Source organism: Perca fluviatilis, chromosome 2, assembly GCF_010015445.1.
Source record: "Perca fluviatilis chromosome 2, GENO_Pfluv_1.0, whole genome shotgun sequence".
Lineage (NCBI taxonomy): Eukaryota > Metazoa > Chordata > Actinopteri > Perciformes > Percidae > Perca > Perca fluviatilis.
This window is the reverse complement of record NC_053113.1, coordinates 33808173-33825052: the sequence shown is the minus strand read 5'-3', so window position 1 is coordinate 33825052 and position 16880 is coordinate 33808173. Positions and strand designations below refer to the sequence as shown.

At 39.1% G+C, this 16880-nt stretch overlaps 1 protein-coding gene across 1 annotated transcript; it reads left to right on the top strand.

The window, feature by feature from the left end:
* The first annotated feature begins 2300 nt into the window (after positions 1 to 2300).
* On the top strand, positions 2301 to 4432 carry LOC120551620 (succinate receptor 1-like). The gene is made up of 2 exons (XM_039789121.1): positions 2301 to 2426; positions 2539 to 4432. Exons 1-2 carry the CDS (start codon positions 2301 to 2303, stop codon positions 3655 to 3657), a joined length of 1245 nt encoding a protein of 414 aa, XP_039645055.1. The 3' UTR covers positions 3658 to 4432.
* Positions 4433 to 16880: the final 12448 nt, after the last annotated feature.

The window sequence follows — 16880 nt, the reverse complement described above, 5'->3', positions numbered from 1 at the left end:
CCTCAATTGTCATTGTCACATTAATAGATTCCTCTAATAAGCCAGTAAAGGTCTAGGAACCCATACGATTAGTTAAACCTAGCCCTGACTCATACCTTCATAGAAAAATGTTAGTTCCAGCACTTACAAAGAAAGAACTAAGCATGAATCACCACTTTTTTTTTGTCAGCACATTGTCCAAATACAAATATCTTACCTATAGACGGACAAAATACTGGAATATCTAGTAAGTGTTTGTAGAGCAAACAGTTTATCTTACTTTTATTTTCAGACCTGGGCTTAGTTTAATTTTTGCTGCACATTTCACTCCATGCATTTGAATGATATCACTGGTCTTTTCAATGCTAAAGAATGTGCTGCCCAAATATCATTTGATGCAGATGACATAATGCTGCAATGCAAAGACTCTTTCCTAACTATATCCAGGATCAGTTTTTCAAGCCAAAATAGCTCCCATTTACCCTATAAAAAATATTTACTGCCCAGTAAAATATTTTAGTTGTTAATTGATGTATGTGCCCATACTATTAACAAAGTATTTTCAAAATCTTTAATCTGAATGGGTGAATGACACCTAGTTTTTTTTTTTAAGGCAAGGTATTGCATTCAACAAAAAAAGAAAAGGTGCCCCTGCAGCAGATTAAAATATTTCTTTCAAAGCCTTGAAAGAGCAACTAGCAATTTACGCACTTTGAGCTTATGCTTTAAGTAGTTCCCAACATGTATGCAGAAAGACAGCAACAAGTTGTTTGGTAACAACTTTCTGACTCAAGAGGTATGGCAGCAGTGCTACCCAAAAATAAATCACAAAGCCGCATAGAGTACATGACAAACTAATCTAAGATTTAATTTAAGACGTGTGAGGCCTACACAGGAACTAAATGGGTTCGTGTTGACTGAAATAAATAAGGAACCTGGAAATTGCCCGAGGAAAGTAACGAGGACGGAAATGAATTGCAAGTTTACGAGAAATAGAGTGATTGAGTCAGTTTATTTTCTTATCTTATCTTGCGGACACTGTCATCAACAGAGACTTTCCAAATAGAGACAAAAGGAAGCTTGAAGGTGTTTTAAGCCCCCAACGTCGACTTCAAGGCAGCGCTGCGACCATCGATTTCAAGGCACCTAACCCTATTCTTAACCCTAACCCTAACCCTAACCATTGCCTAATCCTAGTGCCTTCCAGGCAGCGCTGCATGGAAGACGACGTTGGGGGCTTAAAACACCTAAAAAGAAGCAGTATAAAACCCCTTAAATTTAGAGAAATTGTCAGATTAAAAATCAATCGCTACTGGAGGGAACACTGCATTAACAATCCTCAAAACTAATAATTTCTTTACATTTTACAATGTTTTACAAACAACCACATTTTATTTTTGTAGTTCAGTTTTTCTTTCTTTTTTAAGACCAAGACATTGTATTCAGTTTTCACATTCACATTTTACCTTCAAATTGCTGTTTGTACACATATAGCACATACTGTAAAGTGTAAACTAAGCCTATTCTGTGAAGAAATATAAAAGGGTTTACATCAAAGTCTGTCCTCAGTGAAGTAAAAACAAAGATAGTGTGTGTCTAAGTGCATAGATGGAGGTTCTATTGGTTGCTTTAAAAATCATCGCTTTCCTCACAGCAAATTAAGACTTGCAGCTTAACTTACTTTGGACCAACATTTTAGATGGTGTTGTCGGAACACTTTAAGTGGATGAGGCTTCATGAAGAAATCAGTTATTAGCCGTACAGCTCCATCCTGCACCAGCTCATTCTGATTAAAAACGATAAATATTGACTTATCTGCTTGTTGATTTATGTGTTTCACTCTTGCAATGCCACAATCACTGAACGCAATGCTTTTTCACTGACAGTAAACACATGGATGGACCCAGATAAATACAAAATATGTTTCTACTTGTTGCTATGCCACTGCTGTTAGAACTTGTAATTATGCTACAGTTATTGCATTGTAATTGGATGAAATACATAAAAAAATACAAATCTGAAATAGAGAATACATGAAACCATGAGCTTTTTTTTCTAAAACAAATACAAAAGATTGAAATAACTGTTGGAACAGCAGATCACAGGTTAAATTTGGTTGAAAAGTAAAAATGTTTATCAGACATTTAACACAAACGCCAGCCAATCAAATCAAATTAAATCAAATAGTTAACTAGGCAAAGCGTGGGTGGATAGTTTTTACTAATAACCTAATTGGTAACCTATCAAGTCTGCTAGGAAGTTTTCTGTGGTTTGTATCATCTTTTATGCAAATGACACTCAAAGTGTGTGTTTTCTCAGCCATGTCATATAAGAGGCACCAGAACCACCAGAGCACAGTGTTTACTGTTTCCAGTGTACAGATACTGTCGTGGCTGCACCTGCTCATGGCCGCACTCTATACCCAGGCTACCAGCAACTACAGCATGGTAAGTCTTATACTAACACATACAATATTGATGTTGTGCTGAATGTGTTAGCCTCTGAACCTAAAAATTCTTCCTATTGAATCTTGAAAATTGTCACAATTCCAAGTCATAGAACTCTGTTTCTATTATTACTCACGTTTGTTTCATTTTCTCTCCTTTCCCTCTTACTTCCCTTCTGTGCCCCTCTCTATTCCTCTATTCTTCATTCTCTATTTTGTCCTCTTTTGTTCTGTTCTGTCCTCCACTCCCGTCTTCTCTCCAGGTGCCACCTTGTACAAAGATCCCTGACATGCTCTTGCGGTACTTCCTGTCACCGTCTTATGGCATCGAGTTCTGCATTGGTTTTCCTGGCAACTTTGTGGTTGTACTTGGTTACATATTTTGTTTGCAGCAGTGGCAGAGCTGCAACATTTACCTCTTCAGCCTGGCAGTCTCCGACCTAATTTTCCTCTGCACACTGCCACGTCTCGCATACCTCTATGCGAACGACCAATCAGAAACCAGTCCCTATGCTTGCATTATCAACCGCTATGTTTTGCATGTAAATCTTTACTCTTCCATCCTGTTTATGGTTTTGCTAAGCATGGACCGCTTCCTGCTCATAAGATATCCAACACGGAACCACTACCTGCTGAGACCACAATCAGCCTTGACCGTAACAGGGCTGAGCTGGCTAGCTGTCAATGTGGAAGTTGCTCCAATGATATCACTAATGATTGATGACCTCCAGGGTGGAAACTGGAGTCGCTGCAGGGATTTTGCCAGCTTGGAAGGAAACATCAATACATTGGGCTACAGCCTGGGACTAACCCTGATTGGTTACCTTCTCCCTGTGCTTGGACTTTGTGGTTTCTCCTACCAAATTGCACATCTGCTCCGTGTCCAGGAAAGGGCTGTCCAGAACAGGACAACATCATACAAGCGGCCTTTGAGGGTTGTTGTAATGGCTGCAGTACTTTTTGTGGTTCTCTACACTCCATTCCATGTGCTGCGAAATGTCAGAATAGCATCTAATGAGGCCTGGGCAGGGCTTTGTACAAAGATGTACATACAGGGCCTGTACATTCTGACCCGACCGTGGGCCTATTTGCACAGTGTCATCGGCCCTGTCTTCTACTTCCTCATGGGTGACAAGTTCAGAGAGCTCCTATTTGCCAAGATCAGAAAGCTGGGCAGAATGAAAGAGCAGCAAAGAGGGCAGACTGAAAACAGTTTACACATATCCTTATGAGACACAGATCAACAATAGTGCAACCAAACACATGAACCAGTTCTATCTTTACATGTATTTTCTTAGTTTAATAATTTACTTTATTTCTGCTGTGTTTTCATTACATCCACCCATGGAGGTTTCGGTGCGGTTTGTCCGTTTGTTGGTTTGTTTGTTTGTCAGCAGGATTATGTAAAAACTACTGGCACGGTTTTATGAAACTTGGTGGAAGGGTGTAGCAAAAAAGCCAAAGAAAAACACATTTAATTTTGGAGCGGATCTGAATCACGGGGCATTTGTGTTGCATTCATGTGGTGTCGGAATAATTTTACGTGGTGACCATTTCCACGTATATCACAATATGGGCATAACTCTCACTGTACTGTGATGTTGTTCCACTTTTCTGCTTTAAATGCAAAATAATGCTGACATTTTCACCCAGTAAAAGCCTTTTTTACTACTAACGTTAAAGGCAGTGATAATGAAGCTGTAGCTCTGGTTTCACTCAAGAACAGAATGGTGTTGTGTGAGGTTCGTGAAGTGTTCTCATGTGTCCGCATGTGCATAGTAGTATATCGTTCTTTATTTTAAGATTTAATCCTGCTAATAAGCCCCATTTTTCCAAAATGTATCGGTAATATGATTGTGTCTTTTTTGTTTGTAACTTTATCTAAATAGAGTTACTTTCCCATGTAGTCTATTCTCCCCAAGCCTGATTATATGTGATAGAAGACATGTCTGGATATCCATGAAGTGGTACTGATGCAAAGTTAACTTTCATGTTTACAAAGTAAAGTAACATAAAATAACTGATAAACATAATTAAAGATTCATAAACAATTATAACATAATAATTCAGTTAAAGGCCAGAGCTTATTTTTATATTAATGCACTGTTTAAGCATGAGTATGTATGTGCAGACTGGTTGCTGTTTGTATTCGTATCTGTATTTAGTCAGATGAAACTGGAGGTGGATGTTTTATCATTTGTACTACTATTTTTGGGATGTTAGTGCATTACAGTCTGCCTTTGACGGTGTTACTTTTAAATGTAATAAAATATAACTTAACTAAACTAATAATTAATAGCTGCTACTTCTATTTTCTATTTGGAGGTTAATTGTGAGAAAATAAAAAATATATTGGGAGATGAATTGAAGCATTTCTTTTTTCATCTTTAAATATTCATTATCTTTTAAATAAAAGGGTGATGGTGTTTTGTGTTTTTTGACTGAAGACTAAAATTTGAATGCAAAGCCGATCAGAAGCCACCTCTTACTATTTGGATGTATGGGCTTTTCATCAGCACCATAATTAAGTCATACTTTAGCTAGATTTCAAATGAAAAGTGTTGAATTTCAATTCCATTACAGTACAAGCAATGTAAAAATGAGCAGTGTCCTATGGTTTATGATGTAAAATCATTCCATCCCCATCTTGAAAAAAAAAATGGTGATGCAATGTTCATTTAGCCTCTTGTTAGGACACAACATATTTCAATAAAGCTTGTTTATAGTGTTGGTTGGTCTCATTTATTGAAACCTTTTAATATATACTTCCATTCTAATGTAAATTTCTAGAGTTGATTCCATGAAAGCCTCCTTAAGAATTGGACTCAATATCAAGTCAATGATCTTTCATCAAACACACATAACTTCATCGGGCTTTAATAAAACAGATAGCATCAAGTGCTTTCTTTCAGCCATGTCTAATCACACCATGCTTAATCCCTCATTTTGTTTACACTGGCCTCTCTGCTGGAATGAGCAAAGAAAATAAGCGTTTCAAGATTTAATATAAAAGCTAGAGTAGTTGTATTGCAACAGAACCAATGAGAAGAGCAGCAGAAAGGTTTATGTGAGGATAAATACAAAACCTAAAGCTCTATTCTACATTTAATGTGACATCCTCTGGTGATATTTTTTAGGGAAGATATTGCAATTCAGACAACTGTGGCCATTGAGGAAACAAGGCCATTACAGAGGGCTTTATAGAGGTTTTTAGGTAGATTGCTGTATGTTAAATTTATGGTTTCTTAAAGAAAATACTTATTCTATGCAGTGATAATGTTGTGGAAATACAATGTATACAGTATGTGAACAATAAAATGAGTTATCATCATTAGTCTGCGACTCAAAATTAATTATGAAAATAAATCTACCTTGACTGGCTTTGGTTTAACTTAAAAATGTTAATGCATTTTACAATGTTTTAGTCAGATTTAAAAGCGATTGAAATAGGTGAATATTAGTAATAACATATCTTTTCTAGATCTACACAATTCTACTTCCATTCTGAAATAAAATACTGTGTATTCTATTGCATTTAAAGGCACAACAAGTGTGCAAACAGGGATGGCTAGTTCTAATGAATACTGCACATACAATTCTATCCTTCCATATGTGAAGCATCTGAACCCATTGTTGGTGAGATGAACAAGAAATATGGACCGAACTGCTTGAGACATTTTGCAGAAACAGACATATTTCTGATTATTTCTTTGATACGGGTGTGACAATAGATTACAGAAGAGACAGGCTGTGGACTGTCAACAAAGTTAGTTTGATAACTAACGAAAGGGTCTGAAGACCAAAACAATTACAATTGAACAGAAATAGTCTGAGAAACTATTAAATTAAGAGTAAAATAAATAGTCTACGAAACTAGCACGTTTCCTGACTATTAGAGGCGGTCTGAAGACCGTTCCGGGTTTTTCAAGGTTTGCCGAAGAAAAGAACTAAGCCTTGTGGTGACGACTCCATTGAAAAAGAAAAAGAGTATACTAAAGCTTTTGTAACTATGGGGAATGTATCCTCCATGTGAAGCATCTGGACCCATTGTTGGTGAGATGAACCAGAAATATTGACCAAACTGCTTGAGATGTCTGACATATTGGTCCTTTCTTTAATTAACCTATTTTATCTGCTTTTATATGTTTAACTGTTTTAACTGCTCTTTATTCACGTATTTTATCTCTCAGTTCTTTAAATTCTTATACTGCACTGTAAAATTTATTATTGTCTTTTAAATTGTTTCTAATTGTTTTCTGCTCTGCTCTTTCATGTTTTATGTAAAGCACTTTGAATTGCCCTGTTGCTGAAATGTGCTATATAAATAAAGCTGCCTTGCCTTGCCTTACATGACCAAACTATGGATATGCTAATCTAATGGTTAACATTGTGAACGTAATTTTGTCGCCACAATGTGGTTAATACAAGGTTAGACACAGGCACACATACACACCATCACACACTAGTTGTTGTTCTGTAAACTATAAAGCATGGCCATAACTTGGACAACCATCTGTTGGTGTTATTGTGCAATTGCTGAAAAGCTACAGCTTTCGTTAGACATGATGCAGGTGAAGATGATGATTATGTATATTATTATATATTTTTTTATTTATTATTAAAAAGTAGAATACACTGTTTGAAAAGTGCTTTTGCCAATAGCTGCTCTGCAGCGGTGGTCGGGACCAAGCAGCTTAAACTCGCAGGGAAGGTGTTCAAAGAACAATGGCTGATTTTGTATAAGATACGACATTTGACCGTTGAGCTTTGAACTCACAATCTTTGGGTCTGTAGGCAAATGCTGATCTCATTCGCTATTGCCATAGCTGTTGAAGTTATATTTTATTGAGTCAGCCTGGGTTGACTCAATAACATGACTTTCCTAAACTGCAACTGGACTGATTGTTAATCAGAATCAGGTGCAGACACACATCATACAAAGGGCAGTTGTTCACAGCACAATGCCTGATTAGATACATGTATGATCACCTTGCAACACGAGGTGCTTGAACACAAACCATTGAGGCCGTAGGCAGTTTCTGATCTCAGGGAGCTATAATCCGGGTGATGTCAGAAGTGGCATCGCAATGCCTAGTAGACAAGGAGCAGGCTTGCATGAAAATGCAGAATTTTAAGCTACTGAAAAAATTAATTTCTTATTAGAAAATTCTGAGAATTTGTGTACTTGGTTAAGACAACATAGAGATGCCTGTAATGTATTTTCACAAGGATCAATAAATGCCAAACTGATGTTTAAAGATGCTGTATTTTGCATTGACTGCAATGAGTGGATGAGGACACAATAAAAAAAAAATTAAAGTTAGAGAAAGATAAAATTCTGAAATTTGTGCACACCAAATCTACAGTGATCTTCAGATGTGATTTTTTTCCACAAACATCAAAGATTTAGTTTGGAAGAAATTGCAGTATTTGTTTACACTACTGTATGCAGTAAACATAATGCACTGTGGGGTCATTTTTTTATATATCAAAAATCTGAATGGAAAATTGGTGGAGGACAGTCTGGAGATGAAGTTGCCCAAATTTGGTGTCAATTGAAACAAATATGTGGGAGGAGATAGGTTTATGAAGTTTTGCATTTTTTGCAAGAAGTAAAATTGCCACCAGGTAATAGCAGAGTACAGTTTGTGCTCTATTGGGGCTACAGTTTGGCGTAAGTTAGTTAAGTTAACATTGTAGCATGTACGGCTGGTTTGTTATGAATTTTTAAAATTTAGAATTTGAAATGGCTGTTGTAGCGCCACCATCAGGACAATTAGCACACAAATCGCACTGATTGCGTTTGGCATAGGACTGGTCTTGTGTGCAAAGTTTGGGAACATGGATTTCTTAGGAAGAAGAAGAATAATACAAGCAAATACAATAGGGTTCACGCAGCTTCGCTGCTCTGCCCGTAATATGAATGCATACATAAATACAAAAGAAGAGATACAGATATATATATATTGGACCTCACAGCGGCTTTTCAGAATCAGAATCAGAATCAGCTTTATTGGCCAGGTTTGTGTAGACAAACAAGGAATTTGACTCTGGTAATCTTTGCTCTCAAAGTACAACACTTAACATATTAAGAATAAAAACAGAGTTGACAGTAAGAATACCTCAGGGTTCAATTCTTGGCCCTATCCTGTTTTCTTTATATATGTTGCCTTTAGGGGCTATTACTGGCAAGCACAACCTGTCATTTCATTGTTATGCCGATGATTTGCAAATTTATTTGCCTATGAAAGCGAATGACGAGTGAAATGAAAGAAATGAAAGAGTGGTGCACTAAACTCCCTGCTTAGTTGTATTAATGATATTAAGTTGTGGCTTTCACAAAACTTTCTTAATAATCAAAACCTATTTGTTTAAAATGGCTTTTAATATGTAGTAGCGGTGTAACAATTTCCCTCTCCTGTTTCTATGTAACCATTTCGGATTTTACTGTTTTCTATGTTTCATTCTTTTTATTGTATGATATGTTGTTTTATTCTTGGTTCCTGATGTAAAGCACTTTGGATACCTGCTGGTTGCTGTAAAGTGCTATATAAATAAATGTTGATTGATTGATTGAAGTATAAACATTGAAATTTACTGATAATGTAAGGATGTAAGAAACATAAATAAATGTGATATGGAACACAACAGAGTAATCAAAATGAAATAAAGGATAAGACTGTGGTACGATCAAAAAAATAGGTTGAGCTACAAGCGCTTCTCCGGTGAAAACACTTGGTGGTCCTTGACCAACCAGTGTGCTATGAGATAGAGTGTTGTCCTTCAACAAAAAGATAGGCGGTTCGATTTCCTGACTCTGGCAGCATGTCAAAGTGTCCTTGAGCAAGACAATGAACCCCAAGTTCCTCCTTGGAGTGAGTCAGTGTGTGTGTGTGTGTGTGTGTGTGTGTGTGTGTAATTGCGGTTCACCATCTACCGGTGTCATGTCAAAAAGTGGTCATCGGCCATAAACTGATTGCTGTCTACCCTCCATGCAAATACAATCTCAGCTGTAGCGGCAGAGTCAAGGCAAGCTGAACCAGGCTCCTTTCCTCCCACCCTCGCCCGGGCCACATCACTACCTGGATGTGTGATGGCTACAATGGACAAGCCTGATTGATCCACATGTATAGTTAAAAAAGTAATCAGAACCAAGCAATCAACCCTTTCTGAACAGGCACGCACTCCAAATGGGCACTGGACTAGTTCTAGTGAAATAGCCATAGTTTTTCCCATACAATTACTCAGATTCTATTTGTGGTGGTAGCTGACCAGTTATCAAGATCAAGGCAGATGCTAGCTTACTTAGCATTAGATTAGTTGACTACCAATACAGCTGTAGCAAATTTAATTGTGGGTTATCTTAGTACTAGTCACTCATTGCCAGACCTTACTCTGGATACATCCATCATGCGCTCTTGGATAGGTAAAAAAACACTCTGGGTTGTTTGCATTTCCTTGAACCAATCACAATCATCTTGGGTGGCGCTAAGCTCCGGACGAAACAACGGTGGATCTGCAAAATAGTTTCAGGACGGAAATAGCTTTGGTTGAACATGTGCACCCTGCAAAAGAAAACCCCACTTATTAAATTAAATTAATATAACTGTTCACACAATACAGTAACGTGAGCTATTTAAATTAGCTGGATACATCGTTAAACGTAATTTGTTCAGACCAGTGTGTACTTAGTCCATTGCAGGTCTGCCTTTTTGCACGATCCAAATTTTCTTAAAAACTTGCCATTTTCAGCGTGTAGCTTGCAAGCTCGAAGTTTGATGTTGTTTCCCAAAGTGAAGGGATTTTGAGAACGGCAACACACAGAGAGCGGAAGGTGAGGGACATCTGAAGTCAGGCTTTATCCTGGAAATGTACTTCTGTTGATTCAGACTAGCCCAGTACTGTTATCTGAGGTCAAAACAATAATACTGAAAATAAATGTTGAGGGTGTTGAACATTCCTGTACCCTTATAACATTACTGTAGGCCTACAGTTTTGTCACCAAGCAATAGCATTAGACACTTGTCAACATAGCACATTGTAATAAGTTGGATCGATATTGTATGATTTACAATTACTCTCGAAAGTATCATCTGGGGTTTCCTATGTTTTGCCAGAGGTTAGAGCAACTAGACGTGTTAATTGAAGCTATTGACAGGCGACCAAATGACACACTATGTCATAATTAAAATTACAGATTTTTCTAGGTTTAACAATTGTTGGAAACATTTGGGATAATGTAAGTACACAACTTAAAAAATATATACCATAGGTATAGTTGACATTTTAAGGCTCTCCAATACCAAACTAAGCAAAGCTGGTACTTGACTTTTGATTTGATTTAGTATTTATCTTGAACACTCAACAGTGTTGCAAAAGAAAACAAAACAAATTAATCTTTGCTGTAGTCTTGCCCAAAAATGTGAGTGGGTTGTTGTGAAAGAGGTGAGATCACCTTCCATTAAAAGTCAAAATTAATTAATTTCCAAAACAACACCTGGTGAGCTCCCGTTTCATAGCCTCAGGTCCTAGATGTCATCAGTCCTGTTGGAAACACTTGCTTGTCTTTGCTTGCCCAGCTGGCCCCTTGTTCCCCCACAACCCCCTGGGTAAAAGGTAAATTGGCAGGTTTAGGATGAAGCCACACTGAAAAAAGTCTAACGTTGTTGTTTGTTTAATGTGTATATTCTCGTTGAAATAGCTTACAATTATTAGTTTTTTCATTTAAAGCAAACATAGTTTATGTTTATGGTTGAATCCATTTTTTTATATGGATACAACATAAATTGGCAGCGGGACATTAAACTGAATTTATTCATTTGATCAGAGCATTTCTTTTTTTGATTAAGCATGATTTGCGCATTGTTGAGTTTGAAATCCCGCTCTCTGACCTGTTTACATCTAAATAAAGGATTTAAAAAAAAACATCAGTCACAGAATAATCTGTTGGGCGGTGACCGTGACGGTACACTCCAACAGACCCCTCCAGCCAAGCTGCGACACCAAAGAACAACGAGCAACATTGATACTGGTAAGGTAAAAACAATAAACTTTGTCTACCGTTAACATTTTTTTCCAAGTAAACCTGACTGGCCTTGACTCTGGCCGTAATTTCAGCACTCATGCTTAATAGCATGTAAATTATAAGATAGCACTAACGTTAGCATTCTTCATTCAAACTAAAACGTTAACGCTAGCTAGGTTACGTTAGCCGCCCTCTGGTTGTGGGTGAGTAATGTTATCACAGTCTGCTAGCCAACTAATAAATGCAAACAATAATTTCTAAATGCATTTTGTGGGGGCATTGACATTAGCTAAAGTTATCACGTGTAAATTAGTTTACGTTACAGCTAATGTTATGTTCGTGAATTAAAATGCATTTGATCTGCTGAGTGTTTTTAATAGTTAACAGTGGGGCGAAGAGCCTAGAAAACGTTTATTTGCCGACATTACTGTCTTTAAGAGCTCTGCGGGCTCTGTTTTAAAGCAAGTGAAGATATCAGTATCATATGAAACTACACGACATTAGGCATCAATTAGTACCAACCATGACGTGCTAGCTTGTCAGGAAGTAATAACGCTCCAAAGTTAGGCTTTTTTTGTTTGTTGCGTTTTTGACACATGGCATGGCAGGTAGTTAATCCTCAGGTTCAAGCTGCAAACTTGACTGATGGTTACTTCTGCTGTCAGTAGCATAAGGGCATATGTGATCTTTTATTTACACTCCTAATTATCTTGTGTTCAGTATTGATCAGCCATAATATGACAATCAACATTTTTGTCCCCTCAGGACATCAGAGCAACTTTTTTTTTAAAGTGACGCACAGGGGTTCTTACAGTGGAACAACACAAGTAAAATTAAATTCATGCAGGTTATTCTTGTCTGCTATCGGTCAGAAAAATAAATCTCAATTAGCATCCCTAGTCATCGGCTATTAAGTGTAAAGCTGCGTCACTCATTCCCTCTTATCATGTCTCTGCCTCCCCTCTGTCGCTCTTACTCAGGGCACCATGGCAGATATTGCAACTGTTCGATTGCTGATCATCGTGAACGAAGACAACAGTGTATGGAGCTACGCAATGGGATTACCAATTCACTGGAAGAGCTCATCAAAGAGGTAAAGAATGCATGTGGATTAGGAGGACACATAAGGCTGCAGTACAAGGACACTGATTTTGGGAACATATTTGTGAATCTGACCTCTACAACTGTAATTAAGGATCTCTCAGTTATCAAAGTTGTCCAATTTGACCCTGATACCACAACTATTGTCTTGTACCCAGTTGGTCCCACAATGAGTAGCATCCCTTCAGGTGGACAGGACAGTGAAGATTCCTCCTCAGGATCTGCACATACAGATGACACAATACTTCTTAGCAGCTGTTCCTCAGACTTATTAAGAACACAGCAGTGGTCAAAAGTGTTCCCAATCACACTCTTCTCATTTGACACAGAATGTCAACTACAGAGGGGGAATGAGGAGTACACAAGAAGCAAATCTAGGCTGACACCCTGCTCAAAAATGCTGTCAGACATACTGGAGAAACTGGCTGAAAAAGTCTACACATACAAAGCATACCCTACAGATGCTGACTTCAGCGATGTTGCTGAGGCACAGACAAGGAAGCACCCCTGCCTGAGAGAACCAGGGTCTTTCAATTATAGCTATGGATGCAAACAAAGGCTCAAGGTAAAAATGGCCAACTACCGGACTCTATTTAGGGCACATGGAACATCTGCAGAGCTCCCTGTGAATTCTTTGAAATCCAAATCTCCAGAGGAGGTCTACCCAGCAAAGAATTTGAAGAGACCTAGACGAGCTGAGGTCAACCATTTTTCACCCTTGCCAAGTGGTGAGACTCCAGAAAGCCTGGAACAATAGAGGATTTTCAAGAAAGAAACAACAGACAAGCAATAAAAGAAAAGATGGCAAAGACATTTAGATACCGGAGACAAGAAATTGTGCATAAGAAGCCGAGCATTGAAGACGTCTTCGAGAGATGGCCTGCACTTTTTCAGATGGAAGAGGTAGGTTTTTAGATGCAAAGCACCTCAGACGTATTAGTCACCCATTCATTTACTCACTTAATTGTTGGGCTGTAGTGGAGTTTCACAGGCATGGCACTTTGTCTAAGACCAGTTCAATCCATGTGAGCAAATGTCTTATAGCTTACAGTTGAACATTTTTAGCCCTAACTTTGATTCACTTATGAGTTGTTTTTGTTATGTGATAATTTGGTTAGGCTGTGCTGGTGATTCCGTTTTGTGTTCACCATCTTAACAACTTCTAAACTTCTTTCTGTATGCTCTACTTTTTAGATCAATGCCAAGTTCATGCGCATCACAACAGTTCCCTTGGAGACAAAGTTATTGGCGCAGTTGGACAAGCACTCCACCAAACTGCTGGAGGTCATCAGGAGCAAGGGAGGAATTGTGAAAGAGAAGACCACCAGGACCTTGCAGGTTTTAGATGAGGTATCTATGAATAAGTTGTGTATCAGTGGGATCCATGGCTGAATATTTTTTTGATTTTTTTTTTGTAAATGTTTAATTTTAATTAATAGTTCTTACTCAGACTGTGGACATCACTATCAGAAGAGAATGCATCCTCAAATCTCTGATGATCTACCTGGGTGAAACTGTTGAGCACCTTTTCAAAGAATACCAGGTAAGGGCATCTCTCTCACTTGCTCACACAGTTAACACCTACAGACTAACATGGTCATAGTCTAGGTATTTCTAGCCATCCACTGCGCCCACCCATGCTCTGCTGTGCCACGCTACATCCCGTAACGCCCTGCTGTGCCCGGCTATGACTTGAACTACTACGACTACGATTGTAGTCACTGTTCCATTATCTCTATTGTGACTATTATGCCACTGTTCATCACACCCCCAACCGGCACCGTCAGACACCGCCTACCAAGAGCCTGGGTCTGCCGAGGTTTCTTCCTAAAAGGGAGTTTTTCCTCGCCAATGTCGCAATAGCCACTGCTAATGCTTGCTGTTGGGGGAATTACTGGAATTGTTGGGGCTTTGTAAAATATAGTGTGTGGTCTAGACCTACTCTATCTGTAAAGTGTCTCGAGGTAACTCTTCGTTATGATTTGATACTATAAATAAAACTGAATTGAATAAATAGGGGTGTGACAAAAAACTCAGCTCACAAGACAAGATTTTAACACTATTTATAAGAAATCTTGATGCTGAATTATGACTGAATTTTGAGCAGTAAACACTTTATCTCTTGCATTCTGGTGAATTTTTCTGCACCAATTTATGGTGGAAACGTCTTTATTTATGTAAGGGGGAAACACAATCGTGGCAGATGACAATTCAAAACCTAACACTATAAGAGAATATAATGCAGTAATGCTCTCAGGCCGGCTACACACTGCCTGCGTGGCGTGACTGGCCATGCCTGAGACGTGCGTGTCATGCAGGCAGTGTGTAAGCTCTAACCTGTTAACATGGGAGCCAAAATATAAACGGACACGCCACGCGGCTGACACGCTCACGCCACGCAGCCAGTGTGAAGCAGGCATCAGGCATTCTGTGTTGCTTTCAGATGTGTTTCTCTTGTAGATCAACTTTTGTCAATCAACTCCTGCCGGGTCAGCACACATGCAGGCATGATATAGTCTTGCCTCCTCTTTGTGTCTTTGGGGAAGTAACCTACTTACTTTACTTTTACTCCGATTTAAGAGTTCTTAGATACACACACCTCAAATGCTTTTATGTGGGCATACATGCCACATACTACTTTCCCCTTGCTTTGGAGCTGCACGTTGAGGCCGTTCAACATTTCTGTCACGTCTGTTAAAAAGGTGAGGTCCCATTTCCATTCTGTGTCGATCAGTTCTGGGACAGTTTTGCCCTTTGTCAGAAGAAAGGCGTTGATTTTGGGTAGCAGCTTGTAAAAATGCCTCAAAACTCTGCCCCGGCTAAAGCACACCTCCGTGCGCAGACTCTAGCTTTCCGTTATATTTGCTGAAACTGACCCTATGTTCCAATAGAACTACATGAAGCAGGTAATTAAAAAATAATAATCTGGCTCCTCTGGCACCACCTACAGCCTGTAGTGTGAATTGCAAAAATCCACAGCTCCCTGTTCAGATGCACCAATCAGGGCAAGGGGGGGTGTCTAACTGCATGTCAATCACTGCTCATGCACACGCATTCATTCTCCCTTGTCGGGGGAGGGGCTTAGGAGACCTTCGCAATCCTACCTACAGCACCTTTAAGTCTGTTTGCTCTGATGAAGTTTATAAATGACACCACCGCCTTCATGACAGATTCCCACTTCAGAACTTTGCAGTACAGTGATTGCTGATGAATCAGACAGTGGACTTTTAACATTACATCCATTTCTCTATTCATGCGTCCTATTAGCCCCCTCGACGCGCCAACCATACGTACTTGGAGCCCCGTCAGTCGTGATGCTGGCCAGCTTAGACCAGTCTAGATCCAACTCTCCCATCGGTTGGCACACTTTACCAAAAATATATTCCCCTGTCATAGTACCTTTGAGACTTTTCAGGGCTGCCAGCTCCTCTGACACTTCAAAGTTTGAGTTAACTCCGCGAAGAAAAATTGCTCTCATCTAGTGCTAATGCAAAAAAATTCAAATTCTTCCACTTTCTCCTGCAGCTGGGCATACACATTATCCCCCATTTCTTCAATTTGTCTGGTGATTGTACTTGCGGACAGACTAATCGCATTTAAGACGTCTTTCTTATCGGGGTACACCTCCTCCGCAACAGCATTCATAAATTTTTTGACAAAGTCACCATCACTGAATGGCCTACCGCTGGTTGTAATCAGTTTAGCTACCTGAAAGCTAGCTCGAATGGAGGACTGGTTCAATTGGGTTTGGTGTACAAACATATTCTGCTGAGCAAATGTCTGCTCTCATTTGGCCTTGCAAGCTTGCATACTTGTCTCTGTGGCAGGTTTCATAGTGTCAGCGCAGATTGTATTCTTTGAACACAGATACTGTTTCTTGACAGATGAGACAAACAGCCATCTCTTTTCATTGAAGAAAAAACGAATCACTCGTCCACTGTTGGATAAATACCCTGCATTCGGAATCAACTTTTCTCTTTCTCAGCCGTTTGACCATTTTGTTGTGTCTTTTCTTGCTGGCGCGCGTGCACCTGCCATAGGTCAGCAGCTAGCTCCCGTTGCTTCCCGCTGTCCCTCGTACCTACACCTTACCCACACCTGGGCAGTGCTGCTGCACATGAGGAGAGAGCAGAGAGGGGAGGGGCTGCTTCTCAGTCACAGAACAGAAGAGAGACTGTTTTGGCGGCCATAAGAGAGAAATCCTTGCATGCTCGCTCACAGATATGATTATTTTAATTTTTAAAATATGTCTCTGGCATTGTTCAGAGGGCTGGTCCAAAGGAGGGGTCAGGCCCACAAGTGAACAACTTAAGCTTGATGGACATGTTT

Coding starts and splice junctions, on each gene's coding strand:
- LOC120551620 (XM_039789121.1), top strand. CDS start 2,301: ATGTCATATAAGAGGCACCAGAACCACCAGAGCACAGTGTTTACTGTT. Junction 2,427..2,538: donor CTACCAGCAACTACAGCATG/GTAAGTCTTATA, acceptor TCCAAGTCATAG/AACTCTGTTTCTATTATTAC.